The 15,649-nt window shown below is 43.0% G+C and overlaps 1 protein-coding gene across 1 annotated transcript; it reads right to left on the bottom strand.

Moving 5' to 3' along the window:
• Positions 1-633: 633 nt before the first annotated feature.
• Positions 634-1,923, bottom strand: LOC139265284 (C-C motif chemokine 20-like). The gene is made up of 4 exons (XM_070882235.1): positions 1,787-1,923; positions 1,556-1,670; positions 1,380-1,457; positions 634-866 (listed from the first exon to the last, which is right to left on the bottom strand). Exons 1-4 carry the CDS (start codon positions 1,866-1,868, stop codon positions 839-841), a joined length of 303 nt encoding a protein of 100 aa, XP_070738336.1. The 5' UTR covers positions 1,869-1,923; the 3' UTR covers positions 634-838.
• Between the last annotated feature and the right edge of the window lie 13,726 nt (positions 1,924-15,649).

The following is a 15,649-nucleotide window of genomic DNA, read 5'->3' as shown; positions in this document are numbered from 1 at the left end:
TAAATAATTTATATTCGTCATTATAACCTTAAACTGAGAGGCATGGCAGCTTGGTGATAACGGGTAGGATTGTTAATAAAGTTTCTTGTAAAGCATTTTCAGATGCAGTAATACAGTTTTTGTAACGAGCTGTGAGCTGTTAGAGGTTAAATAAAGCCACCGATGAGGTTTATAAACCAACTGTCAATATATATTGGTTTATGTTTGAAAAAAATAGTGACACCAAATGTCATAATTTTTAAGAGTTTGTCTCATGGTTTATGAGGCAGTGTTTGACATTACTGCTAATGTATGTGATCAGCAAAGTGACTGCACAGCCTTCCAGAAGCACTCTGGAGCAATATTGCAGGTGGCTTATGATTGGCTAGGTTTCTGTTCATGAGGCTAACTAAATAGAATGAATTTCCGCAGTGGAAAACTGAAATCATTTGCTTTTTTATTCACTGACATTTAAAATAAACAAAAGAGGCGATTAACACCCTGATCTTTAAATACGGAAAACATTCCATATTATCTTGCACCTTTCTTGTATTAAATCAGTCTTGGGAATGAATGATAAACATATACGGAAGATATAATAAAGTTTTTTCATTTATTTCAATACAAACAGAATGCAGATCATAATGAGCAGAAAATAAATAAGAACTTGCAGTTAAATTACTTCTCCATGTTCAGTGGAACATAACATTAAATAGCTTACACATCGATCGTGAGTAATACAAAAGTGCGTCGGTTTCAACAAACTGTACGACCGTACATAGATACTATGCAGGAAGACTTTAAGTGAGACAAATCCAGCTGATACAGCTGCTTCATCTTCTTAAGATGCAGCTCAGTCTCATTGTGACATTTTTTTCAACTTTTTGCTGTAAGACAAAAGGAAGATCAATAAGTTTCAAATAATCGAACTTGTTATAACAAGAAAGTGCACAGCAAATGTAGCCAGTCATTTCTACCACATGTCAAATATTACTCAGAAACTGTTCACATTTTACAGTGACTTAGTAAAGAAGGTGGTATTCGTGTTGAAATTCACGTTGTGAAGTCCGATTCGAGATGTCACCCTCAAACAATCTTTATTGTCATCATTTTATAAATGTCAGAATAAGAGACCATGGGAGAAAAATTGCCCCTTTTTATAGTCCCGTTAGTGCCTCGGGGAAGGGGGGGGGCACTAACGGGGCGTAATGGTGTTTTTGCCTGGGGGAGGGGGGCGTGCGTCCGGGGACATTGGCCCGAAGGTTTGGGGGGGGCGTGATCCCAGCAGCACTGTACCCCGCGATTAGCGCCCTGGGCCGATGCACAACCGGCGGTGACAACATCGCGGCCCATACTTTTTCAATATCAGTGGACAATGAGTTTGGAAAATGTTCTCTTACCTCAAACGTTTCAGGACTTTTTTCACCCATTTACTTTCAGGATTTGCACACACAGCCCGTCCTTTAACAGTGTAGAATCTGTGAAATATTGAAATAGATTTTTTAATAAACGGAACAGCATCAAATAAAATTTGCTTTTCAATCATGTGCGATATGTCGAGTGCTCTTGTACTTACATGATTGCGTCTATGTCACAGATCTCATTGGATTGTTGCTCCACATAGCCGGAGATTAATTTGAATGGCAATGCAATCCTTGAATAACTGAGACAGCAGTCTCCATATGTTACCTCTGGGAAGGGGAAAAACATGATACTTTAAAAAAATGTCATGCACGTAACTCAATGAAATCTGTTTCAAACTGGTTAATCCGCTAGTAACGGGTTAAAAGACAGTTGTAAGACTTACGTCCTGATACTGAGTCACTAAACATGCTCAGCATTACCAGTGTGAGCATAGCTCCCAGCACAGGTTTCCTGAGAACACTCATAGCTGGTTATCTGTCTGTCAGATATCTTCACCGTAGAATCTTCTGTTGGGTCAGTAGCTGAGATCTGATGTGTCTTTAGGTACCTGCCAGTCACTTTTATATACTCGGCCTGGTATTGGGAATTTTTGATAAGGAAATGCATCCTGTGACCTATGCCCTCTGGGTTTTCCTTCATGCCGCCTTACCTTGTTGCATCAGCAGTTTGTAATGCAACCAGTTTATTTATAAATAGATCTTGGTACTCTGATTTCACAATCGACAAAATCCACCTTTATTTTGCTTTCCAATGTGTTAAGAGCTGATGATTCATTTAATGGATGCAATTTATTTTAGTTTCTTCAGTTGTGTCTACTTAGGTCAAAAAGTAAAATTACAATCTATTGACAATCTGAGGAGAATGGCAATTCTGTGATATGAAAAGTGAATCAGATTTTAAGCTTAGAAAATAGTACAAAACAGATCAATTTTAAAGTGAATATTTTATTATATTTTCACATTAATGTAAAATTAATTGATATAAACAAGTCTAATTAATCAAAAATACAACGCAAGGCGTTATGAAGGAGTGCTGGATGTGATTCTGAGCACGGGGGCTGTGGTGTTGACATTGAAAAGATGAGAAATAAACCTTTGGTCATGAGGGGCAAACAATTTACGTTTGTAGCAAGTATGTAGGAGAGGAAAGCAGTGCTTGCTAATTCTGTTACAGCTCTGAAAGGTTACAACAGCAACACGTTAAGGCAGTGCAAAGCCTTCAACAAGGAATAGAATAGTTGTTAGTGGCGTGGCTGAAAGCTTTGTCTCTGACTGCTCTGAATGCAATAATTCCCGTTTCCAATTACAGGTATGATAATCAGTGTAACTTTTCTATTTTGTAATCTAACCCCACACGCATTCATTACTGCTCCATTTGTTCTCTTCTGTAGCGTCACTTGGTAATTCCCTTTGTGAATAAATGAACTTTGACCTTCTATAGCAATCTATGAATGGAAAGTTTATAAAAACAAAGGCTTGCATTTATATAGAGCCTTTCATGACCATTGGACGTCTCAAAGCACTTTACAGCCAATTAAGTACTTTTTGGAGTGAAGTCACTGTTGTAATGTAAGAAACACGGCAGCCAATTTGCGCACAGCAAGCTCCCAAGCAATGTGATAATGACCAGATCACCTGTAGTTTTGTTATGTTGATTGAGGGATAAATATTGGCCAGGACACCGGGGATAACTCCCCTGCTCTTATGAGCTGTATTAGTGTTATTTATATGTGTCCAACTTTAAAACAAATCTTGTCATGCATTGATTTTTAAATGGAATCATTTTACATGATTCTTGTAACTGCAGACTGAATGTGTAGCTCCACTTGTCGCTGAAATGTCACTGGGTTAGTTTTGAACTGTCCGATACAGATTGGGCAGATTACAGTCTACGCTGAGTTCACTGATCTCAGCCAAGGTGACAGTAGGATGCCTCAAAACTTGGGATTACCGGGCACAGTTTCGAAATGCACAAATTGCACAAAACTTGGAAGTGTAGTAAACAGTAAAGAAGATAATCATCATCATAGGCAGTCCCTTAATCGAGGAAGATTTACTTCCACTCTAAAAGTGAGTTCTCAGGTGACTATACAGTCCAATATGGGAATTACAGTGTGTCACAGGTGGGACAGACAGTCATTGAAGGAAAGGGTGGGCGGGGAGTCTGGTTTGCCACACACTCCTTCCACTGCCTGCGCTTGTTTTCTGCATGCTCTCGGTGACGAGACTCGAGGTGCTCAGCGCTCTCCCGGATGCTCTTCTTCTACTTAGGGTGGTCTTTGGCAAGAGACTCCCAGGTGTCAGTGGGGATGTTGCATTTTATCAAGGAGGCTTTGAGGGTGTCCTTGAAACGTTCCGTCTGCCCAGCTGGGGCTCACTTGCCGTGTAGGGGTTTCGAGTAGAGCACTTGCTTTGCGAGTCTTGTGTCAGGCATGCGAACAATGTGGCCCACCCAACGGAGCTGGTCGAGTGTGGTCAGTGCTTCAATGCTGGGGATGTTGGCCTGATCGAGGACACTAATGTTGGTGCGTCTGTCCTCCCAGGGGATTTGCAGGATCTTGCGGAGACATCGTTGGTGGTATTTCTCCAGCGATTTGAGGTGTCTACTGTATACGGTCCACGTCTCTGAGCCATACAGGAGGCTGGGTATCATGACAGCCTTGTAGACCATAAGCTTGGTGCCAGATTTGAGGGCCTGATCTTCGAACACTCTCTACCTCAGGCGGCTGGTGCACTGGAGGCGGTGTTAAACCTCGTCGTTGATGTCTGCCCTTGCTGATAATAGGCTCCCGAGGTATGGAAGGTAGTCCACGTTGTCCAGGGCTGCGCCGTGGATCTTGATGAATGGGGGGCAGTGCTGTGTGTCGGGTTCAGGTTGGTGGAGGACCTTTGTCTTACGGATGTTTAGTGTAAGACCCATGCTTTTGTACACCTCGGTGAAGATGTTGACTATGACTTGGAGTTCAGCCTCTGAATGTGTGCAGACGCAAGGGTTGTCCGCTCAACGACAGAGGATAGAATGGCCTTGGATCTGGTCTGGAGACAATGAAGATTGAACAGGTTCCCACTGGTTCTGTAGTTTAGTTCCACTCCAGCAGGGAGCTTGTTGAGTGTGAGGTGGAGTATTGCAGCGAGGAAAATCGAGAAGAGGGTTGGCGCGATGATGCAATCCTGCTTGACCCCGGTCCAGACGTGGATTGGGTCCGTGATGGATCCGTTGGTCAAGATAGTAAAAAGGTAATAATAGGATCCAAGGGGACATACAGACTGGGGGAATGGGTGGACACATGGAAGATGAAATTCAACGCAGAAAAGAGTGAAATAATACATTTCGGTAGGAAGAATGAGGAGCTACAGTATATGCCAAATGGTACAATTTAAGCAGGGTGTAAGAACAGAGACCTGGGGGTGTTTGCACATATGGGATCCTGGCCTTTATATAGGTTTAGCATAATGGCCTGGCTTTTGTACTCTTTGCCTCTATTTATAAAGCCCAGGATCCCATATGTGCAAACACCCCCAGGTCTCTCTGTTCTTACACCCCACTTAAATTTGTACCATTTGGCACGTACTGTAGCTCCTCATTCTTCCTGGTTTGGACCCAGTTGGAGTATTGTGTCCAATTCTGGATAGCACACTTTAGGAAGGATCTGAAGGCTTTGGAGAGGATACAGAGGAGATTTACTAGAATGGTTCCTGTGATGAGGGATTACAGTTGCATGGATAAACTGGGGTTGTTGACCTTTGAGCAGAGAAGGTGAAGAGGAGATTTGAAAGATCATGAAGAGTTTAGATAAAGTAAATAAAGAGAAACTGTTTCCAATGGCTGAAGGATCGATAATCAGAGGGCACAGATTTAAGATGATTGGCAAAAGAACTAGAGGTAACATGAGGAAACACTGTGTTATGCAACGGGTAGGATTTGAAATGCACTGCCTAATAGGGTGATGGATACAGATTCAATCGTAGCCTTCAAAAGGGAATTGGATAAATAGTGAAGGAAGAAAAATGGCAGGGATATGGGAAAGCGTGGGGGAGTAACTGGATTGCGCTTTGAAACAGCCGGCACAAACTCAACGGGCCGAATGGCCTCATTCTGTACTGGGCTAGTCTATGATTGTATGAAAACAGGCTTCACATCACTGAGCTAGTAAAGGAAAAAAATATCTCTACTGGATTCCTGCTCGCTACCATTATTCAGGGACTACAGTTGGAAAATGCACACATTGAACATCAGGAGAAGACAGTGGCTGTGATAACCCCCTTTGTCAAATAGCCGGTGTTCACTCATCCTCACCTTGCCAGTGTAGAATAGCTACTTGTGTAAGGGCCCAGAGGGCTATCATTCTCATGAAAACATGTGTCAGTGTTTTCACAAAAGGGGGAGGGAAAAGGAATTGGAAAAATTATCAATAAAATATAAATAGAATGAAAATAGATGCGATGATATCGTAATTTAAATTTACAATGAATTACATGGGAAAGCACACATACCAGTGAAATAAAAAATTATTTTAACATCTTTCAAATTGTTAAGTTGTACAAATAATGTAACCTAGAAATGACTGCTGGCAACTGTAGTGGATTATCGCTGAATGCTTTTGTACAGCATTCCTCTGTCTGTACCCGGCATCTCTGTGTCAGTACCCAGCATCTCTAGGTCTGTACCCAGCATCCGTGGGTCTGTACCCAGCATCTGTACCCAACAGTACTGTACCCCAGTGTTATACGGTGACAGACCTGTACCCACCAGTACTGTACCCCAGTGTTACAGTGACAGACCAGTACCCACCAATACTGTACCCCAGTGTTATACAGTGACAGACCTGTACCCACCAGTACTGTACCCCAGTGTTATACAATGACAGACCTGTACCCACCAGTACTGTACGCCAGTGTTATACAGTGACAGACCTGTACCCACCAGTACTGTATCCTGGTGTTATACAGGTCAGTGTGCTCTTTCCGGGCACACCCCAAGTCTGGAAGGAGACAATGTGGAACATAGTACAGGCTATAAGCACGGCCACAAATTTACACTCCCATTGTAATACTTTGCTTATGGATTCAAGTTGAAGAACTTGAGCCTGGTTGGAGGCTGAGAGTTGAGTGCAGTGCTGAGAGATTGTTGCGTAGTCCAAGATTAGGAAAAGGGGAGGTGCAACGAGACCTGGGTGTCATGGTACATCCGTCATTGAAAGTTGGCATGCAGGTACAGCAGGTGGTGAAGAAGGCAAATGATATGTTGGCTTTCATAGCTAGGGGTTTTGAGTATAGGAGCAGGGAGGTCTTACTGCAGTTGTACATGGCCTTGGTGAGGCCTCACCTGGAATATTGTGTTCAGTTTTGGTCTCCTAATCTGAGAAAGGACGTTCTTGCTATTGAGGGAGTGCAGCGAAGATTCACCAGACTGATTCCAGGGATGGCGGGACTGACATATGAGGAGAGATTGGATCGACTGGTCCTCTATTCACTGGAGTTTAGAAGAATGAGAGGGGATCTCATAGAAATATATAAAGTTCTGACAGGACTGGACAGGTTAGATGCAGGAAGAACGTTCCCGATGTTGGGGAAGTCGAGAACCAGGAGACACAGTCTAAGGATAAGGGGTAAGCCATTTAGGACTGAGATGAGGAGAAACTTCTTCATTCAGAGAGTTGTTAACCTGTGGAATTCCCTACTGCAGAGAGTTGTTGATGCCAGTTTGTTGGATATATTCAAGAGGGAGTTAGATTTGGCCCTTATGGTTAAAGGGATCAAGGGGTATGGAGAGAAAGCAGGAAAGGTGTACTGAGGTGAATGATCAGCCATGATCTTATTGAAGGGTGGTGCAGGCTTGAAGGGCCGAATGGCCTACTCCTACACCTATTTTCTATGTTTCTATCTCTGGGCCTGTACCCACCCCCGATGGGTCTGTACCCAGCATCTCTGGGGCCTGTACCCAGCACCCGTGGGTCTGTATCCAGCATCTCTGGGCCTGTACCCGGCACCCGTGGGTCTGTACCCAGCATCTCTGGGCCTGTACCCAGCACCCGTGGGTCTGTACCCAACATCTCTGGGCCTATACCCAGCACCCGTGGGTCTCCACACACCATCTGAGGATCTGTACCCAGCATCTCTGGGCCTGTATCCACCATCTGTGGGTCTCCACACACATCCCACCTTAAGATAACATGCAGTTACAGCAAGCAATTAAGAAAATGGTATGTTGGCCTTTATTACAAGAGGATTTGAGTATAAGGGTAAAGACAACTTAGTGCAATCATCCCAGGGCCCTGGTGAGGCCACACCTTGAGTAATGTGTACAATTTTAGTCTCCTTATCTAAGGAAGGATATACTTGCTGTTGTGTTCCTGACACAGATGAGACTGCACACAGGGAGGTAGTGCAATCATCCCAGGGCCCTGGTGAGGCCACACCTTGAGTAATGTGTACAATTTTAGTCTCCTTATCTAAGGAAGGATATACTTGCTGTTGTGTTCCTGACACAGATGAGACTGCACACAGGGAGGTTGAAGTAACAGTGACCTTAGTCTTTATTAAGACACTCCAGAGTGAGGAACAGGCCTCAGGGGCCGGCTTATATACTGTGCTCCCAAGGGATGCTGGGATCCCTGGCGGCGGAACATGGGAGTGCATGCTTTGCAGATACACAACACTTACCATAAAGGGAGTGCAATGAAGGTTTACCAGACTGATTCCTGGAATGGGGGGATTGTCCTATGAGAAGAGATTGAGTGGACTAGGCCTATATTCTCTAGAGTTTAGAAGAATGAGAGGTGATCTCATTGAAACATACAAAATTCTTACAGGGCTTGACAGGGTTAATGCTGAGAAGGTGTTTCCCCTGGCTGTGGAGTCTAGAACCAGGGGTCATAGTCTCAGAATAAGAGGTCGTCCATTTAGGACTGAGATGAGGAGAAACTTCTTCACTCAGAGGGTGGTGAATCTTTGGAATTCTATACCCCAGAGTGCTGTGGAGGCTCAGTCATTGAGTATATTCAAGACAGAGATCGATAGATTTTTGAATATTAAGGGAATCAAAGGATATGGAGATAGTGCAGGAAAGTGGAGTTGAGGTAGAAAATCAGCCATGATCATATTGAATGGCGGAGCAGGCTCGAAGAGCCAAATGGCCTACTCCTGCTCCTACTTCTTATGTTCTTATAACAAATCTTTGAAACTAAAGCAAGAAAACAATTTACAAGTCAATTCAAATTTGCATTTGTCAGGAATTAAATATAGCAAGTAGAGTATAGTAAGATTTAAGTGGTATTGATGCATTGTGAAATTGTCAGGGAGGTTGTGCCAGAGCAACTTGATACACTTCAAAATCCCCACCTTCAAAACACTGCCTTTCCCTACAAGTTTAATGAATGCTAGAGCTTGTTATTGAACTCACCCACCAGGAAACAAAGCTGATGTAATTAAAGAGCCTAAGGTAAAAAGGACAGACTGAAATAATGTGTCTGACAGTAGAGTGGGCATTTATCCAGTGAGATCATTTATTCGTGACCTCAGAATGTCCCAAAGTGCTTTACAATGACGTACTTTTGTACTGTATTTACTGTTGTGTAATATATTCAGCTGTCACTCTGTGTGCAATAGCGAGTTGAATGGGTGGAGGGATGATTCATCTTGTCGGTGTAGAAGCTATAGATAGAAAGAAAGAACTTACATTTATATAGTGCCTTTCACATAGTGAAATCATTAATGTGTTGTTTATAAACAGATTTGTTATTTCATTACACCTGGTGCACAAGAGGAAATCTTTCCCCATGGTGAGTCTCTAACTCCACCTGACCTGTCGAGGTCAGGTAAATTCCAACAGAGAAGCAAGGAAATTCAGAGTCCCAGTGATACTGGGACATTTCTGCGCACCCCTAGTGGTTGAAGTAATGGAAGGAATGTTAGTTACATGAGGAACTAAGGGGGCAATGATTGCACAATGAAAGTAGAAAACAAAGAGAAAGAATATTCAGAAGCGAAGAATGTACAATAAGATAAAGAGCATTTTCTTGTGAAATAAAATTGAGAAATGGCCCGACTATGGTGTTCCATAATGTTCTTGTAGTATCGACAACAGGCAAAGGTTTGCACCACATGGTGAATTCCAGTTCTTATTTGGTCCAAATTAAAATGGTGGGGGAGTAAGCTGAGCAATTCTACACACAGAGATGACATTAGAGGTAAATGTAGATTAGAAACAGCCAATGTGTTCAATTATAGAGTAGTAACTGAAGACCATTAGGAATATAATGGAATACCTGCTCTCTTGCAGCTGATTCAGTGTCACAGCAACAGCTGGTGTAGAAGGCCAGGGCTGGTGACAAAGGTCAAACACTGCAGGAACTTTACACATCCTTGAATGTACCGATTTTATAAACATTATCAGTGAATCATTAACTAACAGTGAGTGTTTGACGATTAATAAAGCGAGGAAACTCCCGACTTCTGTGGGAATCTGGTGGTACTTTCTTTAGAAGTGTTGCAATTTCTGCGAGCTCATTTTGTGTTCAGCGCAGTGACTGGAGTCCTACTCCTTTGTTTACTTTACACATTGCATTCATTACTATACCTCAATCCTTAGCTATCTTGTTATCTGTGTCTTTTTTTTCACTATTTGCACCTCTGGTGTGTTCCTCATTCCTTTCACTGGTTTATGTTTCTTAACCCGCAACTTATTTGCTTTTCTTATCTCATCATTTGTTCCAAATCCTATGACTTTGTTATGTTGTTTGGTCACTTTGCATGTTTTCTAAGCCACCTAAGAACTCATTTTAAGAGTGGAAGTAAGTGTTCCTCGATTCCGAGGGACTGCCTATGATGATGATGTTTGGTCACTTTGCATGTTATCGTATAACATATGTCTGTGGTCTCTGCCAATCAGCATTTCGTGCCATGAAGAACTCCATCTCCTTTTTTATGGACTACAGTTGCTGGTCTCAGGTTGTTACCTGTACAATGTGGTATAGACTTAAAACAAGCTAACTCTGCTTTCAGCTCCCATGTCATTCTTGTCAATTGATCACAGTGCTCGGTGTGTACTTGCAGTGATTGGCACAGTCTCCATCTCAACGATCATGATATCAGTTACATTTTTAATGAATCCACGGGACCACCAACTAACATCAGCAAGATTCAACATTATGTTTAAAAAGTTCCGATGCAGCATCGGGCTCGTAGACAACTTGTTAAAGGTATGCACCATTGGTAAAGTCACAGGCTGTCCTTAGTATGAATGGTAGTCAGATTGTTGACTTGACAGCTGAGTTGTAGCACTGGTTTTGAACAGTTGCATATTCAAAACCATTTGAAGCTGAGGCAGAAACAATGGCATAATATAGTATTTTATCAGATTATCTGTCATCTCATCATCATAGACAATCCTTTGAATGAGGATGACTTGCTTCCACATGAGTTCACAGATGTTTCAATGAAGGGCCCGATATTGCAGTCCTGAACTCCAATTGAGGGGGTGGAAGATGCCTGTGCATGGATTATTTTAACGTGTGGTGACCATTGCACATCGGCCACCACACTGCCTTTATCCAGTGGCAAGGGTTAACCAAGACGACTGGAGACCTGCTCTGCTGCACGGACTTAGTACCTCACATATCGCAGTATGGGCTGGCCCGTGCTGCCCCTGGGCCCTCGGCTCTTCTGGGCCCCGTAACCTAATTCACCGCATGTCTGCCACGATCTCTCACTGTTCCTCTGCCACGATAACTCGCCGCTCCTCCGCTAAAAAAACATTCGCCGCACCTGCGACACGATCTCTAGAGAGGGAGGAAACCAGAGGCAAAACTCGGCAGCAGTCGGTGGCAGCAGGCAGCAGTGGGTGGTAACGCCACCAATATCGGGCCCTATGTTCTCTAGTTTTAATTTCCCTTGTGAGCGGAAATATCCTCTCTGCATCCACCTTGTCGAGCCTCCTCATTATCTTATATGTTTCGATAAGATCACCTCTCATTCTTCTGAACTCCAATGAGTATAGGCTCAACTTACTCAACCTCGATTCCGAGGGACTGCCTATGATGATGACATTATAAGATTGAGTAACAATGATACAATGACAGCTTGGTGGTGGCAGCTTTATTCTCATTGTTAATGCTGAACATCCTCAGAAGCCCAGTCTCAACATGTAAATTTAAATCTGTTCTACTTTGTTTTTTGTCAATTAGTCTACTTTAAAGATCAATATATGAGCCACTATAATAATTAACCTTGTCTTACTGTTGTTGGGACTTCAGCACAAAATCTAGGCTGACTTTCCAGTGGAGCAACGAGGTCGCGCTTGTAAGAATCTTGAGAAATTCCCACTCACTAACAGGGACAAAATGAAATAAGCATTATTAGTTATAGGTTTAATTTTGTGTTATGTACTTATTACACAAAGCACACGATTCTTGAATAACTATGCTTTTAAACAAGTGTAATGTGCCTTAAGTAGACCCGAATAGTTTAAAATAGAAGAAACGAGGCATTGGGACTACTTGACCAAATTAAAAATACAAACCTCAACAAGCCGGCAAAACTGACAGCCAGTCCATGAGAAAAGCTGAAAGAATTAATGGAATTCCAGATGTTGAGATAGGAGGCAGGTACCATAAGATTGTTATGAATTATATGTTAGTTGTTTTTTGGAATACTTATTTTGATATCTTATAACCATGAATATCTTATAATCATTGGTAATATAATAATTGTGTGAAAGGATTAAATGTAGAAATTTGTGATCATCAACGGCATGCAATGATAACCTGAATTTTGTATAACGAGTACCATCGTTGGTGGTATTTCTCCAGCGATTTGAGGTGTCTATTGTATATGTCTCTGAGCCATACAGGAGGCCGGGTATCACGACAGCCCTGTAGACCATAAGCTTGGTGCCAGATTTGAGGGCCTGATCTTCGAACATTCTCTTCCTCAGGCAGCCGAAGACTGCGCTGGTGTACTGGAGGCGGTGTTAAACCTCGTCGCCGATGTCTGCCCTTGCTGATAATAGACTCCCGAGGAATGGAAAGTGGCCCACATTGTCCAGGGCTGCACCGTGGATCTTGATGACTGGGGGGCAGTGCTGTGTGGCGGGGTCAGGCTGGTGGAGGACCTTTGTCTTACGGATGTTTAGTGTAAGGCCCATGCTTTCGTACGCCTCGGTGAAGATGTTGACTATAACATGGAGTTCAGCCTCTGAATGTGCGCAGACACAAACGTCGTCCGCGTACTGCAGCTCGACGACAGAGGATGGGACGGTCTTCGATCTGGCCTGGAGGCGACGAAGGCTGAACAGGTTCCCACTAGTTCTGTAATTTAGTTCCACTCCAGCAGGGAGCTTGTTGAGTGTGAGGTGGAGTATTGCAGCAAGGAAGATCGAAAAGAGGGTTGGCGCGATGATGCGGTATGGATGTGGATTAAATCTGTGGTGGATCCATTGGTCAGGATCACGGCTTGCATGTCGTCGTGGAGCAGGCGGAGGATGGCGACACCCGTTGGTGGGCTTATAAGAACATTTTATAATGTGCACTTTTGCTAATTAAGGAATATAAAGGTTGATGATCTCACTAGAAAGAAATGTAATGATTATTGTGCTGCAAACAAGTTGTTCAATTTCCGTTTTAACTAAGCCTTACGGCAACATTTGAGGTATAACAGGAAGATTGCTGTGATGGGATAAAGACACATATTAGGTATGATTTTTTTTGGAGAATTACTACTAGTTTTCATGGCTTTCCTATAGGCAGAGTGGATAATTGGCCCATTAGCTGTTATACCTTCATCATTATCATCATAATAGGCAGTTCCTCGAAATCGAGGAAGACTTGCTTCCACTGTAAAAGTGAGTTCTCAGGTACAATCCAATACGGGAATTACAGTCTCTGTCACAGGTGGGACAGACAGTGGTTGAAGGAAAGGGTGGGTGGGTAGTCTGGTTTGCCGCACGTTCCTTCCGCTGTCTACGTTTGGTTTCTTCATGCTCTCAGCGACGAGTCTCGAGGTGCTCAGAGCCCTTCCGGATGCTCTTCCTCCACTTAAAGTGGTCTTGGGCCAGGGATTCCCAGGTGCCAGTGGGGATGTTGCACTTTAGCAAGGAGGCTGTAAGGGTGTCCTTGAAACGTTTCCTCTGCTCACCTGGGGCTCGCTTGCCGTGTAGGAGTTCCGAGTAGAGCGCTCGCTTTAGGAAGTCTCGCGTCGGGCAAGCGCACAATGTGGCCCACCCAATGGAGCTGGTTGAGCCATTATATTTTCTCCCTGTCGAATCCAGCCCCTTGTGGAATTTTCCATTGGAAGTGATGATGAACGGTGGCTACACCTGCCCAATTCTGGGTAGGAATATTTATATAAGGTGGTAATGAGGGAGTGATGGCATATGTCATATTTTTTAAAACTAGTGCCTTAACAATATCAAATGTCAGTCACACCAGCATTGCACTGGTGTCCTGCATTGCTCAGCCTGGTGGAAGGCCTTTACCGTTTAAAAAAAGAAAGACTTACATTTATATCGCGTCTTTCACGACCACCAGACGTCTCAAAGCGCTTTACCGATTAAGTACTTTTGGAGTGTAGTTACTGTTGTAATGAGGGAAACGTGGCAGCCAATTTTGTGCACAGCAAGCTCCCACAAACAACATTGTGATAAATGACCAGATAATCTGTTTTTGTTATGTTGATTGAGGGATAAATATTGGCCAGGACACTGGGGGTTACTCCCCTGCTCTTCTTCTAAATAGTACCATGGGATCTTTTACGTCCACACCAGTGAGCAGATTGGGCTACGATCCGAAAGACGGCATATCCGACAGTACTCCCTCAGTACTGCACTGGAGTGTCAGCCTAGATTTATGTGCTCAAAACGTTGAGGTATTCACTTTAATCGACTATGGTGGTCAATCGATGGAACCTTTCACAGCATTGCGTGGGAACCTCAACCGATTTATCTTTTGGAAAGCTGGCTGGCCTTTTTAAGTTGCTGCAGGCACCAGAGGCCTTCAGTGGCATCGATTTTCCTTAACCCCTCCCAGGCTCTGGCGGGCTCTCTTGTGCAGATGAAAACACTGTTGGAAGTCCACCGAAATAACTTTTATTTGTTTGACCGCAGAACATTTTCTAAGGTCAAAGGCCTGGTGGACGCAAAACCCACAGACCAACTTAAATTGTGGTGTTATAATCACTGAGGAAAGTCCCTGCTATTGTTTAATCGCAAATTTGTGGCTTCCCTATGATTTGGTTCATATTTCTGTATCTCGTGAAAATAAAGAACTAAATTATCTTTGCGCCTTATTTATCTTGGGTTTTGTACAAAATCAACATTTTTCATATTTAAAAAGTTACAGAAGATCCAAATGAAATATCATTTTGGAATAAATCCCTTTGGAAAACTTCAGCAGCTGGATCACTATTGACAAGATGACTGTTACACTGGCCAAGATTTCTCTCGCAACAGGAGGTTTTACGGCCACTCAACACAGAGCTCATCATACACCTTCTCGTAGAAACAACAAGTGGTCCCTTTCAGTCCACCCTGCTTACCCATGTGTATTAGTTGTGGTATCTTGGTATTTCAGCAAATTGACATGAGTGTGACAATGCTAAGTGTCCACTTGCACCACTTGTCCAACATATTTCCAGAAATCTTGTGGTAAATAAGATATCACGAGTATGGTCCCTGAGCGAACTCTGCACACTTGCCTTATCCTCACTCCGAATGTTTTTACATCAACCCATACTGTTCTCATAAACATTCAATATTGCTTATGTTTAGCTCGTCATAGCATTGGGATGGAAGTTTAACTTAGCAGACAGCATTCAAACAAATCAAAGAAATACAGAATTAAGCATTAAAACTCAAAATTTACAAATCTGACTGGTACATATGTTGTGGTTAGCCATAAACATATTGGCCGATAATTTGCTGTAGCAGGGAAACGAACAGCATCCGACATTAGATTTTGCCCTTGCCTGTTTAATCTCAACAATACACTTGTACGTCAAGTTGCTGAAAGTGCAAACTGATAACGTTGCAGCGAGGGAAACAGGGCATCTGGGACCTGAGTGAACAGGGAAAGCACCTGCGTAGCTCCTTAACCAATCAGATTGAAGGGTTGTGTAATTAGCAGCACAAGGACTGAGAAGAAAGTGTAAATTAGAGTGGGTGAATTCAATATCAAATCAGTTACAGAACGAGAAATAAAGAGAGGGAAAGAAAGATTGGATTAAGACAGATAAGAAAAGGAGACAGAAAGGAA

This window comes from Pristiophorus japonicus, chromosome 6, assembly GCF_044704955.1.
Source record: "Pristiophorus japonicus isolate sPriJap1 chromosome 6, sPriJap1.hap1, whole genome shotgun sequence".
Lineage (NCBI taxonomy): Eukaryota > Metazoa > Chordata > Chondrichthyes > Pristiophoridae > Pristiophorus > Pristiophorus japonicus.
Note: the sequence above shows the minus strand (reverse complement) of the source record. Positions and strands in the feature narration are given on the sequence as shown.